General features: G+C 51.0%; 1 protein-coding gene across 1 annotated transcript in view; it reads right to left on the bottom strand.

Annotated features, from left to right (window-relative positions):
* The window catches only part of IGLON5 (IgLON family member 5), a 19026-nt gene extending 8558 nt beyond the window's left edge, over positions 1-10468 (bottom strand). The window contains exons 1-3 of the mRNA XM_053604441.1: positions 10184-10468; positions 1568-1646; positions 475-707 (exon numbers count right to left, since the gene is read on the bottom strand). Of these exons, the coding sequence (XP_053460416.1) occupies positions 475-707; positions 1568-1646; positions 10184-10262 (391 nt within the window). The 5' untranslated portion in view covers positions 10263-10468. The remainder of the gene's footprint in view (positions 1-474; positions 708-1567; positions 1647-10183) is intronic.
* Between the last annotated feature and the right edge of the window lie 9743 nt (positions 10469-20211).

A 20211-nucleotide genomic window follows, 5' to 3' on the forward strand; every position in this document is an offset into this window, starting at 1 on the left:
TCTCTGTGTCCCTCCCTCTGCTCCTGGCCGCTTTCCAGCCCAACCTCCCCCTCTAGTTCCTGGTGCTCCCAGCCCTACCGGACTTCCCTCTGCCCTCTTGGCCATTTTCTTCTCCTATGCACCGTTGTTAGTTTTCTGGTACTAGTCCTGTGCCCAGTGAAGGGCTCAGCTCAGACGTCACATCTGGGAAGCTTTCCCTGAATTCTTCTTGGAAAATTAGCTCCCAAGGGCAGGGATAGCCTACCTTGTTTTTTCTCAATCCCCAGTGCCCTAAACAATGCTTACATATAGTAGGTGCTCAATATGGTCTTCCCCTGAGCACCCCAACATCCCTTCCCAACACCCCAACTTCCCTTCACACAGAAGTGTCACTATCTGTGTGACTCCCTTTCCCACAGGGCTGGATCCCTGAGCATGAAGTCTTCCCCTGCTCTTTCCAGCCCCATCCACTGGCCAGGCCTCAGCCAGGCTCACCGTGGACGATGAGGTAGACCTGAGTGGTGTACGGTTGGTGGCGGGTCTGGAAGGAACAGGTGTAGAGGCCCTCGTCGCCAAGCCCCACCTCAGTGATGAGGATGGAGAACTCCTCCGGGGTGTTGATGAGCAGCCGCACCCGCGGGTCACTGGTCCAGCGGTCGTTGCCCGCGTACAGGATGTTGGAGCGGTTCAGCCAGGCCACACGGGTCACATGCTCGTCGATGAAGCAGCTGTGAGGGAGGATGAGGCTAGGAGGGTTTTTCTCCACCCACACCAGCCTGGTCCTCCAGGGTCCCCCATCATGAGGGCAGGAGGAAGAAGTAGGTCCATAATATCCCTAGGTGCCACCACCACCCTGGGGAGGATGTTACTCAGGGGGGCTATACGGGGGCCTAAACTGAGCCTCAGAGGGGGAAAGTTGGAAGCCAACTGCACGACCGAATGATGGCTGATGGTTACTGCGTGACTATTGTGTGTCAGAGGCCCAGAAAGAGGAGGGAACACGCTCAGGGAGAAAGGGATAGGAATGCAGAAGGGGAAGGAGAGAGACCCAGAGAGGAGGAGGGACAGAGACCCAGAGAAAAGGGGACAGAGACTGGGACGGGACAGAAACCCAGAGAGAGGGGGAGGGCAGAGACCAGAGTGGGAAACAGAGACCTGGAGAGGACCGAGACCCAGAAAGAGGAGGGAGACATTCAGGGAGACAGTGATAGCAATGCAGAGGGGGAGGATAGAGACGGGGGTGGGGTGGGAACAGAGACCTGGTGGGGGGATAGAGACTCAGGAGAGGCAGAGATCTGGGCAACAATATCCTGGCTGTCATTTATTAACCAGTCACAATATGCCACTCTCGAAACATGGTATGTGTACAAACTCTTGAATTATTGCAGTAACCCATGTGGTAGTTACCTTATCCCCACCCCTTTGACAGATGGGGACTCTGAGGGCCCATGGGTACTTGCTCCTGATGGGGGTGGTAGATCCCACCCCAGGCTGTCCCTGCAGTCAGGACCCCCCTTCCAGGAAGGGGAGGCTCTGCAAGGCAAAGAGGTATCACTGATGACTTTGTAGGACCCCACTGTGGAGGTACCTGAGGGTGGCATTGTCACCTTCACACACTGTGTAGTTGTCAGCAGGAGAGTTGAACTCCAGGCTCTGGGACAGCAGCCCTGGGGAAGGGAGGGGGCAGCTCAGCCTTGGCAGCTCAGGCAGGGCCTGGCATGGCAGAGGCTGTACACGTGCACACAGATCCACAACCTTGTGGACATAAACATCTCTCAAACCCACCACCGCACGTATTCATGGGTGTTTTCAGAGATGCACACACAGCAGTTACAATCAGAGGCCATGCAGGCGACACCTACCTTCCCAAGGGCCTACACTGACTCTCAGACTGGGATAGGTAGGTTCACATGCACACACAAACCTGCACACCTCCAGAGAGGTTCACATGCACACACAAACCCAACATCCCACTTTGTTGCCCTTGGTAGAGTGCCATGGTGTCATAGCTCACACCAACCTCAAACTCTTGGGCTTAAGTGATCCTCTTGCCTCAGTCTCCTAAGTAACTGGTACTACAAGTGTCCACCACAATGCCTGACTAGTTTTAGAGATGGAGTCTCACTCTTCCTCAGGCTGCTCTCAAACTCCTGAGCTCAAGAAATCCACCTGCCTCAGCCTCCCAAAGTGCTAGGATTACAGGCATGAGCCACCATGCCCAGCCAGAACACATATAAATTCACAGATAGGCAGGGACATACATATCATCACACACTGATTCACAGTTACAGAGATATGTACACATATGCACACATATACATAATACATTTACACATGTACAGATATACAATATCTATGCACAGACACACATACACAGATACACACAGATACATGTGTGTACACAATGCATATACATGTGTGCAGATACACACACATATATACATGTCCACCAATGCACATGTACCTGAGCACACAAAAAATAATCATAGTACAGCATATTATGCACAGGAGTACACAGATAGACACACAGATACACACATGTATACATACACATATAAATTCAGCAATGTACACATGAATTCATGCATATACAGAGCCAGCTGCGTACATATACTCAGCACAGACATATGTATACACATATACATGTGCAGACATATGCGTAGAAACACACAGAGTCATGCACACATTTATACACTCAGAACACACCTATCAGTCACACAAACATGCTCTAGACACATATGAACCTTCACAGACACACACCCCTATGCAGACACACTGCACACCCACACCTGCTACACACTGCAGCCCAGCCTGCAGGCCCTAGCGCCACCACCACCTCATCTGTCTGTGGACTGTGGCCGGCAGGCTGGACCCCAGCCAGATAGTGGGGACTGGGCACACAGCGGTGGTGGAGCCAGATGAGCTGGCACCAGGAGGAGTGGAACAAGGAGGAGGCTGGCTGGATGACCTTGGACGCCTACAGTGGGAGGGCCCTGTGAGAGGCTGCCCTGCCCCAGCCCAGGCAAGGAGCTAATTAATCTAGTGAATTAATTGCCCGTGGCGCCCCAATGACTCCCAGGGGCCTTCTCCATCAGCAGCCCCTCTGGAGGGGGCTGGGACAGAGCCAGTGGGAGTGGGCCAGGCCCTGCAGCCCCTCACCTGAGACTCACACAGGCCAGAGCAGCTCTGGGCTTTGGAGAGCCCAGGATGGAGAGAGTGGCTAAGCCTCCCAAGCTGTACACCATGGGTATTGCTGCAAACAGCTCTGGGGACGACAGGAGATGGACGACAGACACACACATGGAGGCTTGGACAAGACACAGAAGCTTCCTGGGCCATGAAATAGCCTCCACACTGGTACGGCCTTGCCCAGAAGGGCAGGTGACCACTCAGTCATGCAGACACGGACAGCTGCACACGTGCACACACACACGTGCACACATGCACATACATATGCACACACACAAGCAGGAGATTGTCCCACCTTCTCAGTCACACACATGGCTGTGGCCCTGCTCAGTAGGACAGGAGCACATATAATAGTGACTCTGACACATCCCTGCACAGGCACCCAGCAGAAGGTCACTTAGAAAGGCAGCTCTGTCCTAGGTGCAGTCATATTGTCACATTCAGCGACAAATGGTCAGTCTCAAGCCAAGCAAGTGCTGCAGACTGAGTCACCCACGATGTATAACCAGTTCTCACATGGCTTTATCAACACCCCCCCACAACATGGCTGCAAAGTGCACAGGTGGTTATGGCCCTCCCCCAGAGGGTGTCCACACTCAAACACACACATACACACACACAAACACACAGGCGCTGTCCTAGTGGCTACAGCACCAGCAGTCCAAGTGCCAGCCTTTTCCCAATGCTCACAGCAAACTCAGCTTTTCTATGGCCCCACACAGCCTGCAGGACCTAGGCCAGGCCCTGAGCCTTCTCTGGGCCTTCTCTCTACCCAGCATGTGCATGGTCTAGCTCTGCATTCTTCTCTCCACCCAACCTCTGCCCCTTCAAACCATTCTCCTCCAGGACCCAGCCCTTCTGGGAGGTCTGCCCCAGCTGCCCATGATCACCCTCCACTTTGGAAGATCCTGAGTCAGACCTGTGTTAAACCACAACCTGTGCAACAGCCAGCGACACCATCACATCCCTTGAACACAAAGGGCTGCCCTGGGCCAAGAATCAGATCATATTGTCACTTATGCTCAGACCACACATGGCCATACACACACACACACATGCAGGCAGGTGCAAAGTCACATACAAAAAGATACACCTGGGCCAAAAGCAGTCACAGGCAGTGAGCATTAAGACCCCTCCCTAGGCTGATCCAGACAGCAGAGAGAAAGACACACAGACCTGCCATACTCCTGGAGACACACACCTTAGGACCGGCATCATAACCCCGGCCCTGCTGACACTAGGGCTTTCTGCCCTGTGCCCTTTGAGACACTGGCAGCATCCCTGGCCAGGGCCTGCTCAATGCCAACAGTTCCCCTCACCCCACAGTGGTGACAACCAGAAAGGCCTCCAGACATTGCCAGATGCCTTCCAGGGGGCAAGATCACACTTCCTCCCCCACTGGGAGCCTTAACTGAAAGGAACCAAGGCCCATGGTAAAGGAGGGACAGGAGGGTGCTGTCCAAGGTGCTCCCGAGGGCTCAAGGAACCCAGGGCTGCTGGGTTCACCCAGTGACTTGAACAAATGCCCCCAAAGGAGCTGAGCCCATGTGCCAGGACCCTGGAATGGGGGTGTCCTCCACAGGCAGGTAGGACTCAGCCTTGCATCCTGGCAGAGATAAATATTGATACATACTCATGCTCCCTGCCAGAGGGGTTTTCCCAGTGCTCACAGCAAACTCAGCTCTTCCATGGCTCCACACAGCCTGCAGGATCTAAACCAGGCCCTGAGCCTTCTCTGGCCGCCTCTACCCAGCATGTGCATGATCCAGCTCTGCATTCTTCTCTCCACCCAACCTCTGACCCTTCAAACCATTCTCCTCCAGGACCCAGCCCTTCTGGGAGGCCTGGCCCAGCTGCCCATGATCACGGTTGTCTGCCTCAATGTCAGTCTTGGAATCTGACTTGAGGGTGGTTCAATGGGCCTTTGCTTCTTGGTCTGTGTGCCTATGAATTTGGACATCACATACATTTGGCTCACAAAATCCCCAAGCTCCAGGAGTGGGAGGCCTGCTCCGTGTTGTGTGACCTTGGGCAAATCTCTTTCTCTCTTTGGGCTTCAGGGAATGGGGGTTACCTTGGGCAAATCTCTTTCTCTCTTTGGGCTTCAGGGAATGGGGGTTACCTTGGGCAAATCTCTTTCTCTCTTTGGGCTTCAGGGAATGGGGGTAAGGGTCAGGCTAGCCATTCATTTGTTCAGGGATGACCTTCTCAGTGTCCACGATCCACTCAGCCCCAGCCCTGATTACCCCTCTTGGAATCTGTATCTGCTTCCTTCCAGGGAAGGCCTGGCCCACAGGAGGCCTCCAGACATATTTCATGTGTCAGGAAACAAGCCTATGCACATGAGCTCTCCTCTGCAGAAATTGTGCTTGGAACCCTGACTCAGTCAATGCAGCCTTCCAGGCCTGATCAGTGTTCCCACACCTTCCCACAGTACCTGGACTACTTCCACTAGAGTTCAGGTTACACTGTGACTGTGTCTGGCTTCCCCAGCAGGTAAGAAATTTCTTGAGGGCAGAGCCTCGTTCTGCCCCAGATTATGTCCCAAGCATCTTCCAGCACAGGGCCTGGCTGAACAGAGGCCTTGGAAATTATTTGAATGAACTACATGGATCCCCGTGACACTCCTCTCCAATTCTTGAACTTCTACTCATCCTTCAAGAACCCTATCCAAATGCCCCTTCCTCCAGGAGGACCTCCCTGATTGTTCAAGGCAGAGTCCTCCCCTCCTTTTTCTGGGCACCCTTGGATTCAGCTGAGACAGTGTCCACAGTGCCTCTCCTTTTACCAGGAGCTCCATGAAGGCCTGAAATGTAGCCATGTCCCCCAGGGACTGGGCTTACCTCAGAGTTCTGAAGCATTTGTGGAAAGGGAACTGATGGTCTCCAGACGCCAGACAATAAAGCCCCTGAGGAGCCTGGGCTGGAAGATCAAATGCCTGTCCCACCACTTCCTGGCTGGGTGACCCTCCTCCCTCCTCACTGGGCAGTCTGAGCTTCAATTTCCCCATCTGTACAAGTGAACAATAAGAGTTCTTCCCTTCAAGGGTTTTTGTGAGGGACTCCATGAGACTATGCAAGCAAAGCATTTAGGTCAGCACCTGGCGTGCAGAAAGGGCCCAATATTGCTGGCTATTCCAAACAACACCTTCTTTCTTAAGAAACACCCATCACTATCCTTGGTTTGGTGTCCGTCTCCCTAGAAGCTACTCTCAGAGCCAGGACCGGGCTGCTGGAGGCCCTACATCAGTGACTCCTGGGCAGATGCCCACAAGCACTTGTACATAGCACTGACCTGGCAAAACCCGGAGGCCCAGGAATGGAGTCGGGTTGCCAGTGGCCTGCATTCAAATCAAATACTTGTCAAAATCTATGGCGCTTACTTCACCTTTCTGGGATTCAGTTTCCCCACCTGTAAACGGGAATGACAATCATGTCTCCCTCATCTGGTTACGGGCAGGAACAAAAGAGGACATCCAAGTAAAGAGTTTAGGACAGGGCCGGGCAGTTAAGTGCTTACAAACAGCTGCCCATGCGGTGGCTGTTAGGATGTGGCCAGCACCAGCCTGTGGTAGGGAGGGAGAGGTCCAGCAGTGACTGGAGGGATCACTCAGGTCCCTTTCCTTGTAGTATTTACAGCTCAGATGAGTGGGCCTCATACCTGTTTGATAAATAAATCATGGAGTGCAGGTCATGGGTGAGTGAGTTTCCATAAAGGAGAAAGATCTCTAACAAGCACAGTGACCTTGAGTTGGGGGTAAGAATCTCCTGCCGCACTGCAAAGGAACTTAGGCAAAGTGGGGGTCCTCCAGCAGAGGGGATGATCTGATTCCACAGTCCTCAAATCCACAGGTAGGGGGCCTGGGGTCCAGGGAGCCCACGTGAGCTTGTGCTGGTCACTCATGGGAGTGTCGGGGTTCAGGAGACTGGTTGGAGTGGAGGGCAGAGGAGGGGCTGTGGGGCTCCATCTGGAAGGGACTGTGAAAAGGGGCTGGGATGGGGTGGCTTTGGCACTGAGGAGTCCCCAGACTTCTCTTCTTTCCTTTGGTGGCCTTGAAATTCTGATGGCGTTGGCATTATGGACACTCCAGAGGAGTCCAAATGCTGCGCCAAGAAGCCCAGAACTGGGCACTACATGTTGGCTTTGTCCTTTGTGCTGGCCCCAGCTGAGAGCCTTTAGCTCTGCAGTCCCCCTGGGGACCTTCACAGGTTGACTTCCCTGCCTTTTAACTCCACTCTCACCTAAGCTCAAAGGGCCAAGTCATTCTTATCTTCTTGACAACATCTCATCACCCTCAGAAATTACATATTGTTTACTTGCTGTTATGTTTAGGTTGAGGTTCTGTTTTTTATCTCTCTCTGTCCCACTACAATACAGCACCAAGGGCTGGGCTTCTCCTGGTCCATGCACTACCCCCCCCCACATCCCAGCACCCAGAGCAGTGAGGCTATACCCTGAAGCTTTCGATATGTGAGCCAGTGATGCAGACCACAATGAATGGGGTGTGTGGAGGCCCCAAGGAGAGCTGGTCATGGAGAGGTGGTGGTGGCAGTGCCAGGACTCAAATATGGCTGCCATCACCCCACCAGCTGCCCAAGAAGCAAAGGAACCACCCACCTCATTGGCTACCACTGAGTTTGTTGAATTGTTTAAAATATGACATCGTAGCAACTTTTGTAAATACATATATGTATGTGTGAGGGCTTGTGTTGGCATACAGGATTCAGAAAAAAATTAAAGATGAATATTTACTGATGCCAGGTACTGTTAAGTGGAAAAAAGCCAGTTTGCAGAGAAATGGCCACATTGTGTTTCTATTTTGGGAAAAGCCATCAACCAAAAACCACTCCTGTACTTACGTTGACCTCTGTGGGTTGAGTATGGCATGTGCGTGACAGAATGTCATGCCAAGTGCACTAAAGAAGGTGAGGTAGGCCATGATGGGGGTGGCCCTTGGGCCAATTTTTATCAATAGTGGACTGTTTTGTTGGGGTGCATTCCTCTCCTCTACCAACTTGGAAAACATGCATGAATAAAAGTGCAGAGAAAATGCTATTTTGCATATCTTGGGCTTCTCCCCACTCCACAGCTCAAAACAGTCCATGAGTATTGGGGTGGGGGTGGGTGTCTTTCTAGAACCCAGCTCTGTCTCAGCTCTGCTCTTGACCTCAGTTCTCAGATGAAGAAGCTCAGACCAGAGGTGGGAAAGGACTTGATCAAGGTCAGAGGAAAAGTAGAAAATAGGAAGTTACCTTGAAAGTAAAGGGAGAGGGAGAGAGAGAAGAAGAGAGAAAGGGAGAGAGAAAGAGAGAAGGGAGGAAGGGACAGGAGAAAGAGGTCACAAAGGATAGAAGGAGAGGGAGAGGAGGAAGGCAAAGAGAATAAGAACAGGGAGAGAAAGAAATAAGAGGGTGACCAAGAAGAAAGAAGAAGGAAACAGAAGTGAGGGAGCATTAAGGGCGGAATTAGGGAGCTAGGAAGACTCACATGTGGGGTGACAATGGGCAAAAGTCTGAGAGGGAGGGAGAGATAGACAGGGATGTATGCTGACACTAGCAGGGACGGAGAAACAAAGACCCAGAGACAGAGACATATGAAGCGGAATGTCACCAGCGAATAACAGAGGTAAGACTTAAGCCTCCAGAAATGGCAGAGACACAGACCTAGAGAGATGCATGAAAGAGAGACAGACACAGATGTGCCGTCAAGGATCAGATGGTGATTCAGATTGGTCAGGCAGGAGAAGAGCCAGGGAAGGGTTGAGGCTGAGGCCCACTCAGTCCCTGGCCTGAGGTCACTCTGACCCAGTGTGTGTGCGTGGGGATAGGGGGGCCCTGTGTGGATGGGGCTGTGTCTGTGTGATGGTGCAGATACAACTCTGGGTCCTGTTTTTATGCTTGGTTTCATCCGTGTGGGCTGCCTCCCTGAAGCTGGGGGTGGATCTCTGTTGGGGCCCTTGGTTGTCCTCAGTTGTGTTCCTGACTCTGTGACAGGGCAGGGCCTGGAGGAATCCTCTAGAAACACCCAATTAACCCAGTTCCCTGCCCCCTGAGCTTCCATCTGGAAGCCTCCTGCCTTTCAGCCCTCCCCACCCTTTTCTTTAGGGGTCATCTCCTTAACCCTCCCCTCTCTGTCAGGCCTCTAGGGAGACACAGAGGCCCATCTCCTAAGCAGAGACTCCCTCCCAGATCCACTGAAGACAAACACCCCCTCCCCACCAACCTTCAGACCCTTCATTAACCCTTCCCTTCCCTCTGTCCTTCATCTGTCTCTCTCTTCCTCTGTCTAGCCCTAGGAACCCAGATATTAAATCAGAGCTTCTGAATCTGAGCCCCCAGCCCAGCACCCCAACTTCTAGGATCTCCAGCTCCATTCCCTCACATAACTGCAACTCCCCAATACCAACACTTTCTCTCCACCTAGATGACCCTGGTAGGCAATTTCAACCTCTTCCCTTCCTTTCCTGACCCTGAGACCTAGGTCTATGGACACCCTTGGCCTCCTCTTACTGACCCTGGGAAGACATCCATCTTCCCCCACCTCTGCCCACAGACGCACATTCCAACCCCCAGGCTGGGACCTCCTCGGGGATCTTCTCCACGCAGAGATCAAGACCCCTGTCAGGGCATCATACCTTGTTCCCCTCCCTAACTCAGTTCAGAGATCTTGCCTGGGACCCTTATTCCACTCTCCGAGCCCCCTCCCTGATCCAGCGCCACAGACTCAAACCTCTTGCCTGCCTCCCTGCCCAGGAGAGCCGACCTCCGCCCCTAGGCCCAGGCTCCGGTCCAGGCACCCTCCCCCGGGACGCGGACCCTTGCACCGGGTCCGGATCGCAGCGTCCAAGGACCCTCTTCCCGGCCAGGGGATGCAGCCCCCGCCCCGGGCCCAGACCCCGGCGTCCCCGGGCATCTCCTTCCCGCCCGAGGATGCAGCCCCCCACCCCCACCTCAATCTTTCGTCCAAGACCACCCTGGCGTCCGGGCCGAGCCCCCCGCCCCCGGCGCTGCGGTACCTCGGCTGATGACGGCCAGGCCAGCTAGGGCGGCGGCGGCGAGAAGCCGGAGCCGGGCCCCGGACGCAGGGGGGGGCATCGCGGCAGCGGCGGCGCGGAGGGGGAGGGGAAAAGGGGGGGCCGGTTCGGGGCGCGCGAGACCTGGGGGGAGAGGGGGGAGGGGGAGGGGGACCCCGCCTGCGGCTGCACCGGCCCGGGGGGCGGCGGGGGCGGGGGGAGGGGGCTGGGGGGGCGCGACGAGGCGGCCGGAGCTGCTGCAGACCCAGGGAGGGGGGCGGCGCTGACGGGCAGGGAGATGGACCAATCAGGAGAGGCGGGGGGCCGGGGAGGCGGGGCCGAGGGGGGGTTGCTTGTTGGAGGGAGAGGCCTTTGTTACTGCGGCCCGGCCCCTACCCCCTCCCGCCCCAGACGTCTCCAGGTCTTTCCACTGGGATCTCCTGAACCTCAGGTCTGGACACTTCCTAAAACCCAGCTGCCTCCTTCCTCAGGACCCAATCTCATCTTCCCTTAGTAGTAGGAATCCAGCCCCTACACCCCCACCTCGCCTCCACCCAGGATCCAGGTCCCCAGGCCCTCCTCCCTCAGACTCCAAAGGTTAGGCCTCCAGCCCCCTCTTCTTGTGGGACACAGTCCAGCTCCTCTATTTTATAAATAACTGAAACATTGACTTTAGGGTAAAATTTCCTTTTTCCTTGCATCCCAACCCTCATTCCCTCTCTAACTGGGCAATGGGAAGGGACTGGGGGACCTGATCTTGGGGGTGAGGGTGGGAAGGAAATCATATCCAAGTTGAGGTGCAAAAAGTCCTGACTCCCCAGTTTTTCACTGACTTGATTGTGTGACCTTGGACAAGTCACTTCTCTTCCCAGAACATCAGTGTCTTCTGCAAGATGGGAAAGAATCCCTATTTCCTAAAGTTACTGAGAAGAATAAAAGAGATCCTAGCAGAACTCCCGACTCCACCCAGCATCCTGAAGGCCTGTAGTTAGTTCCTTCCTCTCTGTCCATGTTGCATCCATTTACTAGGTAAAGTCCAGCCTCCCATTCCTAGCCCCTTGACACAGGTCTCTGAGGCAGGAGGAAAACAATCCCTGAGCCTACTATATATTTGAAGCAGTACAGGTAGGAGCTTTTGAAGTTGCCCAATAGGGACTGTTCTACCTCAAAAACACATCTATCCTCAATTTCTCCCCTCTTCCTTCACATTCAAGAGATGTCTGCCACCATCTCTTCCTGCAGAACTCACTGCCGCAGCCCATGCTCAGGACTCTCAGCCTCTACTTTTGCCTCCACCTTCAGATCAACAACCACTCAACATGAGGACCAGCTGGGGCCACTGCCTGCCTCAAGTACTCAGCCTTTTGCAGCTTTCTTTCTTTCTCAAACAAGCCAAACTTCTAGCTTCAGGCCCTTTGTGCTTACTGTTTCCTCTGCTAGAATGCTCTTCCCACCGTTGGCATGTGATTTCCTTATCACGTAGGTCTTGCCTTTAAGAAGCTTTTGTAGCTCATGCTACCCAAAGGAGCCCCGTTCCTAACACAGTAACTCTATGTCATACCTCTTCATAGCATTTGTGATTTCCCCATTTCATTTGCTCATTTGTTTATTTTCAGTTGCTCTCTCCCTACTTCCACTTCCAGAACGTAAGCTGTACTTGGGTAGACAGAGTTTTTTGCTTTTGTTCAAGGCTGTATCCCCAGAGCCCAACCTGATGACTGACACATAATAGGTACTCAACATGTACTGCATCCAACAAGTAAGTTGGATGACTTACTACCTGGGATGGAGGAAGCTAAGATCCAGAGAGGGGAAGAGACCCACTCAAGTTTCCACAACCAAGTGGTGCAAAGCTCATGGTATTCTGGAGATGGTTTGCACTGGTTCAATGTGCTGATTGTTAAATTTTCAGAAATTTTGCAAGCCAGATGCTAAACCATTATCATCTTGAAATTGGCCATGGTGGGAGTATCTACACTGCAGCAAATGCCAAACACCCCTAATCAGGGCTTTGTATTTTTTGAAGAACCAGTTTACCAGCATACCATTCTACAAAATCCATTGTGACCCTTGCAAAAGGCCATTTATTTCTGCCCTTTGTATTCAGGACCATTCAGACTTAGGAGCAGAACAGGAACACGTTCTTCCTGAGCTGCCCCCTCCCATGCCTGGTAACTGAGTGCTTACCCTGCATAGCATCTTTCCAAGCACTTTTTGCATATTACCTCCTTGAGGCATCATGACATCCTTCTGAAATGATTCTTATCTTTATCCCTTTATGTATATATGTATGTGTGTGTATATGTATGTGTGTGTATATATATATTTGGTGTTTATTCCTCCCTCCCCTCCTAGCACCCCCTAGGCAGCTTTAGGATGGGCAAGATAACCTTATTATTAACCTTATTAAGGTTGAGACTTTCAGCCTAACCTCCAACCTCTGGGGAGGGGAGAGATGCTGAAGGTTAAGTTGACTACAAATGGCCAGTGGTCTAATCAATCATGCCTATGTAATGAAGCCTCCATAAACCCCAAAGGACTGAGTTCAGGGGACTTTTGGATAGTGGAAAACTGGAGGCTAATGGGGTGGCATTCCTGGACAGGGTGTGGAAACTCTATGTCCCCTCTCCCATACCTTGCCCTATGCATCTCTTCACCTGTATCCTTTGTAATATTCTTTAAAATAAACAAGTAAATATGAGTTTCTCTGAGCTCTGTGAGCTGCTGTAGAACATTATGTGAATTACAGGGGTCCTCAAACTACGGCCCACGGGCCACATGCAGCGGTGTGATTGTATTTGTTCCTGTTTTATTTTTTTACTTCAAAATAAGCTATGGGCAGTGTGCATAGAAATTTGTTCATAGTTTTTTTTTTTTTTAAACTATAGTCTGGCCCTCCAATGGTCTGAGGGACAGTAAACTGGCCCCCTGTTTGAAAAGTTTGAGGACCTCTGTGTGAACCTAAGGAGGGAATCATGGGAATCACAATTTGCAGTTGTTTAGTCAAAAGTGTAACACAATCACAATGTGCAGTTGTTTAGTCAAAACCTGGGGCTTGCAATTGGCATCAGGAGTGGGGGCAGTCATGTAAGAGTGAGCCCTCAACTTGTGGGAACTGACACTGCCTCCAGGTAGATAGTATCAAAATTGAATTGGAGGATACCCAGTGGTGTCCACAGTAGAAAAGATTGATTGGTTGCTAGCAAGGAGAAATATCCACATACTTCTCGATGACCAGAAGTTACAGAAGTCTTCTGTGTTGATAATTGAGTGAAAATGTAGGAAAAAAACCACAACACTTTGTAGCCTCAGATTTGGTGTCAAGAGTGGGATGAATAAAACGGAAATGGATGGGGCTAAAACAAAGGACCATAACGGTTGGGTGGGCCAAAGGGGGTCCTTGCTGGTTCCTTAACATTAAAGAGTTCCAAACCAGTTTGCTGCTTTTATCTCATTTTGGAGAAATTTAAAAAGCCAGAGAGCCAAGATTACAATGAGAAATCTGATTTCACATTGTAATTGCCTGACTAGCGTAATAGTCAGGCAGATTCATCACAACAAAGATTAACAAATAGGCAAGGGTCCCTTTGTTCAACCCTCTGTTGGGGATTCAAAGCTTTGTGTACACAGTGGATAAAATGATCAGGGGGGTGGTGAAAAGAAACTCCCAGGACCTTTGGTATGGAAGGCTCAAGTGCTGTGGTACCAAGATCCATTGGTAAATTCTTGACTTGGGCTACAATTTGATTGAAAGAATGTAAAAATGTGAAGGTTGATAGGATTATGAGAGTTGGAGTGCTTAAACAGGATTTATGTAAAGAAGTTGTGTCTCTGTTACCTAAACGTTTTATGGGAGTGGATATTATGTCTGGCTGGGGAACACTTTCCTTTCCTGGTATTGTAAAGTCAAAACCTGTTGATAAAATCCTAATGGAGGCTACATTTAGGAAAGTGAGGTTGACAGAATTAAGATACAGTTGTGTGTGTGTGGAGGGAGTTTGTGTATCTGAATACACTTTCTGTGTAGTGGTTTTGCATGATTATATTGTGGGGGTAGATGCTGTATCTGGCTGGGACATGTTCTTCAGGGCTAGTCTTATAAAAACCAGGCATGCAAATTTGCCTTTAAGCAATACTGATTGGGCATGCTGAATGGGGAGTAGTAAGATTGCCTGAGCCCACACAGTGTTCTATAGAAGCTGGTGTGATGATACGGGCAGAGTCTCTGTACCATAGCTTTGTGTAGAGTACAGGCTGGGACTTATAGCAGAAACCTACGAGCAACTCCTGGTGACAACTTCTGGGACTCCTGATTGGAGAATTTCCATTCGAAGAGCATTTACTGCCTTGCCATGGGACATTAACTGAAGCTATCCCTATGACTAAGCACATAAAATGATCATGAAATCTGAAATACCAACAATGTCTTGGGTGATGCCAGGAAAATACTTGAATGGGGAAGGCAGTGCTCAGAAGAGTTCCATAATAAAATAGAAATGGTTTATATAGACTCTTGATGCCTGGGGAATGCAAGGAGATGCTAATGAGAAGGTGGCCTCTTTGCCCCTAGAATGACTCTGGAACTGTATGAGGAGAAGCTGGATTCTGTTGTCACTTGGATGGTGACCTATAAATAGCTCTCAACTGAGAGCTCCTGGATATGTGGGTGACAGCGCCCTATTGAAAAACAAAAAAGGATGTCATTCTGATCAAAGATGATGGAAACAATTCAGCCTGCTGGGCTGAAGAACTGCATGCTGAAGAGTTGATTATTGGTAAAAATTTCCCATGTTTGGGTTTTTCCTGATTCATGAGCAATGGCCAATGGCCCAGTCATACACTCAGGCAGGAGGGCGATAGAAGTGGGGCCTATCAAAGGGATGTTTGCACAAGATACCACCTTATGGAAAGCTGAGGGGCACATTAAAGTAGGACGTGTCAGTACCCATTAGAAGAATTTAGGGTTGAAGGAGATTAGAATTTACAATCAGACACCCCTGTGTGCTCACTTAAGGTGACCACCTGGGTCTGTGAAATGACAGGCTATGAAGGCACTGCAACAGCACAGAGATGAGCTGAATCTAGACATGTTCCTTTTGAACCCTCTCTGGCAAATAAAGCCAATAAGAACTGTTCTGTCCATCAGCAAGAGAGACCAAGACAGCAGATGGCTATGGGGCAGCTTCCCTGGTGGGAAGGCTCTGAGCATAGATGGTAAGTGGGACTGATGCTGGTAGCTGTGGAAGCTACAAATGGGTCTTGATAGGAAGGGACACTGGCTTTGGACTATGGTTTGCTTACCTAGTGAAAGATGCAAATGCTCAGAGTGCTCTAAAAATATCAGAGCAGAAGATGCTGACCCTTTCCCAAGTGTGTTCCTTCCTTGGCATCCTCCTTGAGTTCTTCCAAGTTATCTTTTTCTCCTTTGAAGATTATCATCTGATAAGGTTAATAATTCCTTATATTAAAGTTTCCATGTTCATTTTATAATTTTAATTTTTTTTGAGACAGAGAATCTCTCTGTCACCCTGGGTAGAGTGCCATGTAGTCATAGCTCACAGCAACCTCTTGGGCTCAGGTGATCCTCTTGCCTCAGCCTTCTGAGTAGCTAGGACTATAGGCACCGGCCACAATGCCTAGCTAGTTTTTTTTATTTTTAGTAGAGATGAGGTGTCACTCTTGCTCAGGCTGGTCTGGAGCTCCTGAGCTCAGGGAATCCACCCATCTTAGCCTCCCAGAGTGTTGGGATTACAGGCATGAGCTACCAAGCCCAGCCAACTTTCCATGTTTAAATTAGTTAAATACTTGGCAGGACGAGTTGGTTAATGCTTTGTGCCTCAGTTTCTTCCTCATGGTTCACTGCCAGGCTGCCTCTTGAACATCCACCTCTCTCTCCATCTATTCCACTTCCCATGGTTGCTGTAGCAAATTAGCACAAATTTTATAGCCTCAAACAACAAAAATCAAGGTATCAACAGCTTCCCTCTAGAGGCTTCCGGGGAGAACTCACTCCTTGCCTCTTTCAGCTTTCAGTGGCTGCCAGCTTCTGGCTGAATCACTCCAGACTCTGCCTCTGCCTCCACATGTGCTCACCTCTGCCTCTGCCTCTCTCTTTTGGGATTGCCTTCAGAGCTCTGCCAGATAAGCCACAGCAATCTCCTCCATCACACCTGCAAGAACCCTATTTCCTCATAAGGTTACATCCACAGGTTCCAGGGACTAGGACCTGTTCTCTTTGGGGGCTATTATTCAGTGCACCATAATGTCCCTCCACCATCCCCCTTGTCTAGGAGGCTGCTGACCTCTGCTGACCACATCAGCCAGCACTCTGAGCTTTCAACTTCAGGAAGGGTTTGGCCAAAGGGAGATACAGGCAGCAGGTGGGAGGGTGGGTGGACCTCTTCTCTCTGCCTGCTGCTCACCTTGCTAGACTCAATGCCTTTGGGGCAGCATCCTCTCTGTGATCTGGCTAATGCTTCAGCCACACCATTTCTCCCCTCATTCCTCCAGGACACATGGAATCTGGCAGGAACCCTTTCCTCCTGCTGCTGGGAGCCTTGCCATCCCTGTGTCCATAACCCTGCTCACACGGCTGTACATAAACAGTCTGCTCAAGAGCTCCCACTGGAGGGCCTTCCTCTTTCTGGCCAGGACCCAGCTGACATAAGGCCACTGCTAACTCTTGTGAGACTGTTCTCAAGTGCATCCCTCTATGCGAGGGGCTTCACAGAGCACAAGCCAAGGCCTGAAGCCCACCAACAATGATTAGAAGGCTTGTAGGTGTACAAATATTCATGCCTTACTCATGCAAAACCTCTCCAAAAATAATCAAAACCAAAGCCTGAAAGTTACAAAATAAGAATAGGAGGTGCTGGAAGTGGTCTCACACTTTGTGTTTGTGGCCCATGTCTTGGTCCCATGAGAACCACAGCCTCCTTCCAGAGGCTCTTTTAGCTCTTGCTGTCCCAGATCTTTGCTCACCTGTACCCTGTGCCTGGACCTTGTATGTCTCACCTCTTTCATGGCCACCTGGCTGAGCAAGGATGCTTGCTGTTTTCTGTACCTGCCCTATCCCCAGCACCCTGGTGCCCTAATTGCAGCTCACAATTGTCTAATTGCTCCCCCATGGACACCCCATGAGCACCCTGAGAGCAGCGACCACATTTGTCTCACTCAGCGATATGTCCTCAGGGCCTGGTACATGGCAGACACTGTATTTTTGAAAGCATAAATGAGTCCCTGCCCTACCCCTTTTTCAAAGACTTCCCTCTGCAACTGTCTGTTTCCTAGGACAAGGTTGGTTATGGTTACCCACACGGGTGTGCTTTGCTTTTCTGTGCCACGCTGGGTGCTGTAACAGTAGCTGAAGACATTCAACCATCAGGCTGGACGGGATGCAGGGTGGGGCCCAGAGGAGGCTCCCTAACCTGAGTTGGATCATTTTTTCCACTGGATGAGGATGATTATGGTACCCATCTCACCAGTCTCACAGTGGTGGGGGTCAAATGCTGTGCTGGGCTGTTAAGTGTGTCAGTGTGGCTAAGCTGGAGTCCCCAGCTGGTCAATCTAACGCTGAAAGATGTGTTGCCTTGAAGGTATTGTGTAGATATGACTGACATCGCTAATCAGTTGACTGTGTTGTTCATATTTAAGGTGTACAACGTGATGTTTTGCTGCATATATACACAGTGAAATGATTACTACAGTCAAGCAAATTAACATTTCCATCGCCTCACAGGGTTACCTTTGTTGTTGTTGTTCTAATCAGTTGACTTTAAGTGAAGGAGATTATGGACAATAAGGTAGGTGGGTCTGACTCAGTGGTTGAAAGGCTTCAGGAGCAGAATGGAGCTTTCCGAGGAGAAGGAAAAATCCTGCTTCTGCTGCTGCCCGGGAGTTTCCAGCCTCCCCTCTCGTCTGCCTGCCAGACTTGCTGCCCCAGTCCGTGTGGACTTCTATGACAAAATGCCACTGACTGGATGGCATATAAATAATATTTATTTTTCACAGTTCTGGAGGCTGGGACCCGATCAGGGCACTGACAGATTCCACTGAAGCTTCCACCTTCATGAGCTAATCCACTCCCCATCTCTGAGTACCACCACTTGGGGGTTAAGTTTCAACACATGAATTTGGGGAGGACACAGCACCCAGCCAAAACACCTGCCTAGCCAGCCCTCACTGTCACATAAACCACCCAGCGACTCTACTGGGATGGGACAGCTGGAAGCTCGCACCTAATCTCTGCCCTGTGAACTCTGTCCCTTTGCTGATATTAGTATGTATCCTTTTGCTGCAATAAAATATAACTGTGAGGATGACAGCTTTGCTGAGCTCTGTGAGTCATTCTAGACAATCGTTGAACCTGAGGGTGGCCTTGGGGACCATGTACACGACAGGTATCAGTGTCTGCTCAGAGGGGTGCTGCAGGCTCCTCCAGGCCTTCTGTGGGGGTTTTCCCTGGGAGCATCACTACCCTTCAAGTTTGAGTCTTCATCCTATAAAGACAGGTGAAGTGACTCACTCAGAGTTGCATAGCCTTGTATCTTTCCTTTGACTCTGGGGAACCATTCTAGCCCTGTGAAACCACCTCTTGGGGGTTGATTTCACGTCCCAGCCTCATGGTTATTTGTGGAGCTGCTGCCAGCTTCCAGCTTCTCCAGCCAGGGGGATGCCACGTTTTCCCAGAAGTCAGCCTCCTCCTCTCTCTCCACAATGCTCTGACTGAGGGTATCAGGATTCTGAAGTCAAACTCAGGGACATTGCCACTGTGTGTGCATCTTTAAGCCAGAAGGAGAAACCAGCTGCTGAGTACCTGCTCCTCCCTGGAGGCCTGTTTGTGGCACCTCACCTGCCCTCAGCCCCAGAAATGCTGTCCACCTTGCCCTGGCTGGAGTGCCCTGAGTGCCCCCCAATGCCTCCCTTCTGTCATAGATTCTGGGGCTCCCTGCGCCTGGTCTGCTGTCATCCTGCCTACAAGTCTGCCCTGCTCAGGTGGCAACATCAGCTCCCCAGGTGGCATCAAGCCCTCACTCTTCACCAGCAGGAGCTATCACTCCCTCCCCCACCAGCCTGGCCACATGGGGCTGATGACCTGCAGTTCCTTAAGGGCAGGACCTGGGTCTGACTCCTCTCCATGTTCCCAGCCCAGGGCCTGGCACATGGAGGCCTCTGGGGATGTTTGTAGCCATGTAAGTGAACACAGACCCTTCTCTACCTTCATCCTCTCAAACCCAAGCTTCTTCCTAGAATCTCAGGGATTCTGGTTGCCCTTAGCCAGATGTCCATGCTCTGAATAACCACATCAGTTTTGGCAGAAGGGAGATTGAGGAAGGCGGGGTCCCCTCCGCATCTAGACTTCCGATATGATCAGGTTTGCAAATGAGAGATCAGTGATGGCTTTTCTTTGACCCACCTTGCCTTTTAAAAACGCATTTTCAATTACTAACTCGTTTTGTGAAATGAGAAATTTTACACTGAAACTGGGATCTCTGGATTCTCCTGAAAACAAAAAAACCAAAAAAATTGTGGCCCTGCATTGACACGGTGGAGAGGGGGGGTGTGTGTGGGGGTGTTCCCTGCTGTTGGCCACCCCTTCAGGAAGATACCTGCTCTCAGGATGGACTTGCCCCCACCAGGCCGGCTTTGCTCATGCAGTCCCTTGCCTGGCTGCTGTGGGCTTCTGAGTTTGCAGCCTCCACACCAGAGTCTTTTAATGTTTGGAGCAAGTTTCCAGGTGCAGATGGCTGCTGCAGGGCCAAGGATCCAGAGATGCAGGAGCCCTGAGCAGCTCGCAGTCTTGCTGTGTGGCCTGAGACGTGTTGAGCCTCAGTTTCCCTGTATTCAATGTGGTGTGCAGAGTGTGGGGCCTCATGATCCCAGTGTCCCCAAAGAGGTGCCATTGGGGGTTCTTTAATGTGTCAGCCACTTTCTGATTACAGGTTTCATGTTCTTTCTCTGAAGAACGCAGGGTGAGGCCAGCCTTGAGCTATGGTCACTAGGGGTTCACCCCTAGTGCATGTACGGCCTGT

Source organism: Nycticebus coucang, chromosome 10, assembly GCF_027406575.1.
Source record: "Nycticebus coucang isolate mNycCou1 chromosome 10, mNycCou1.pri, whole genome shotgun sequence".
Lineage (NCBI taxonomy): Eukaryota > Metazoa > Chordata > Mammalia > Primates > Lorisidae > Nycticebus > Nycticebus coucang.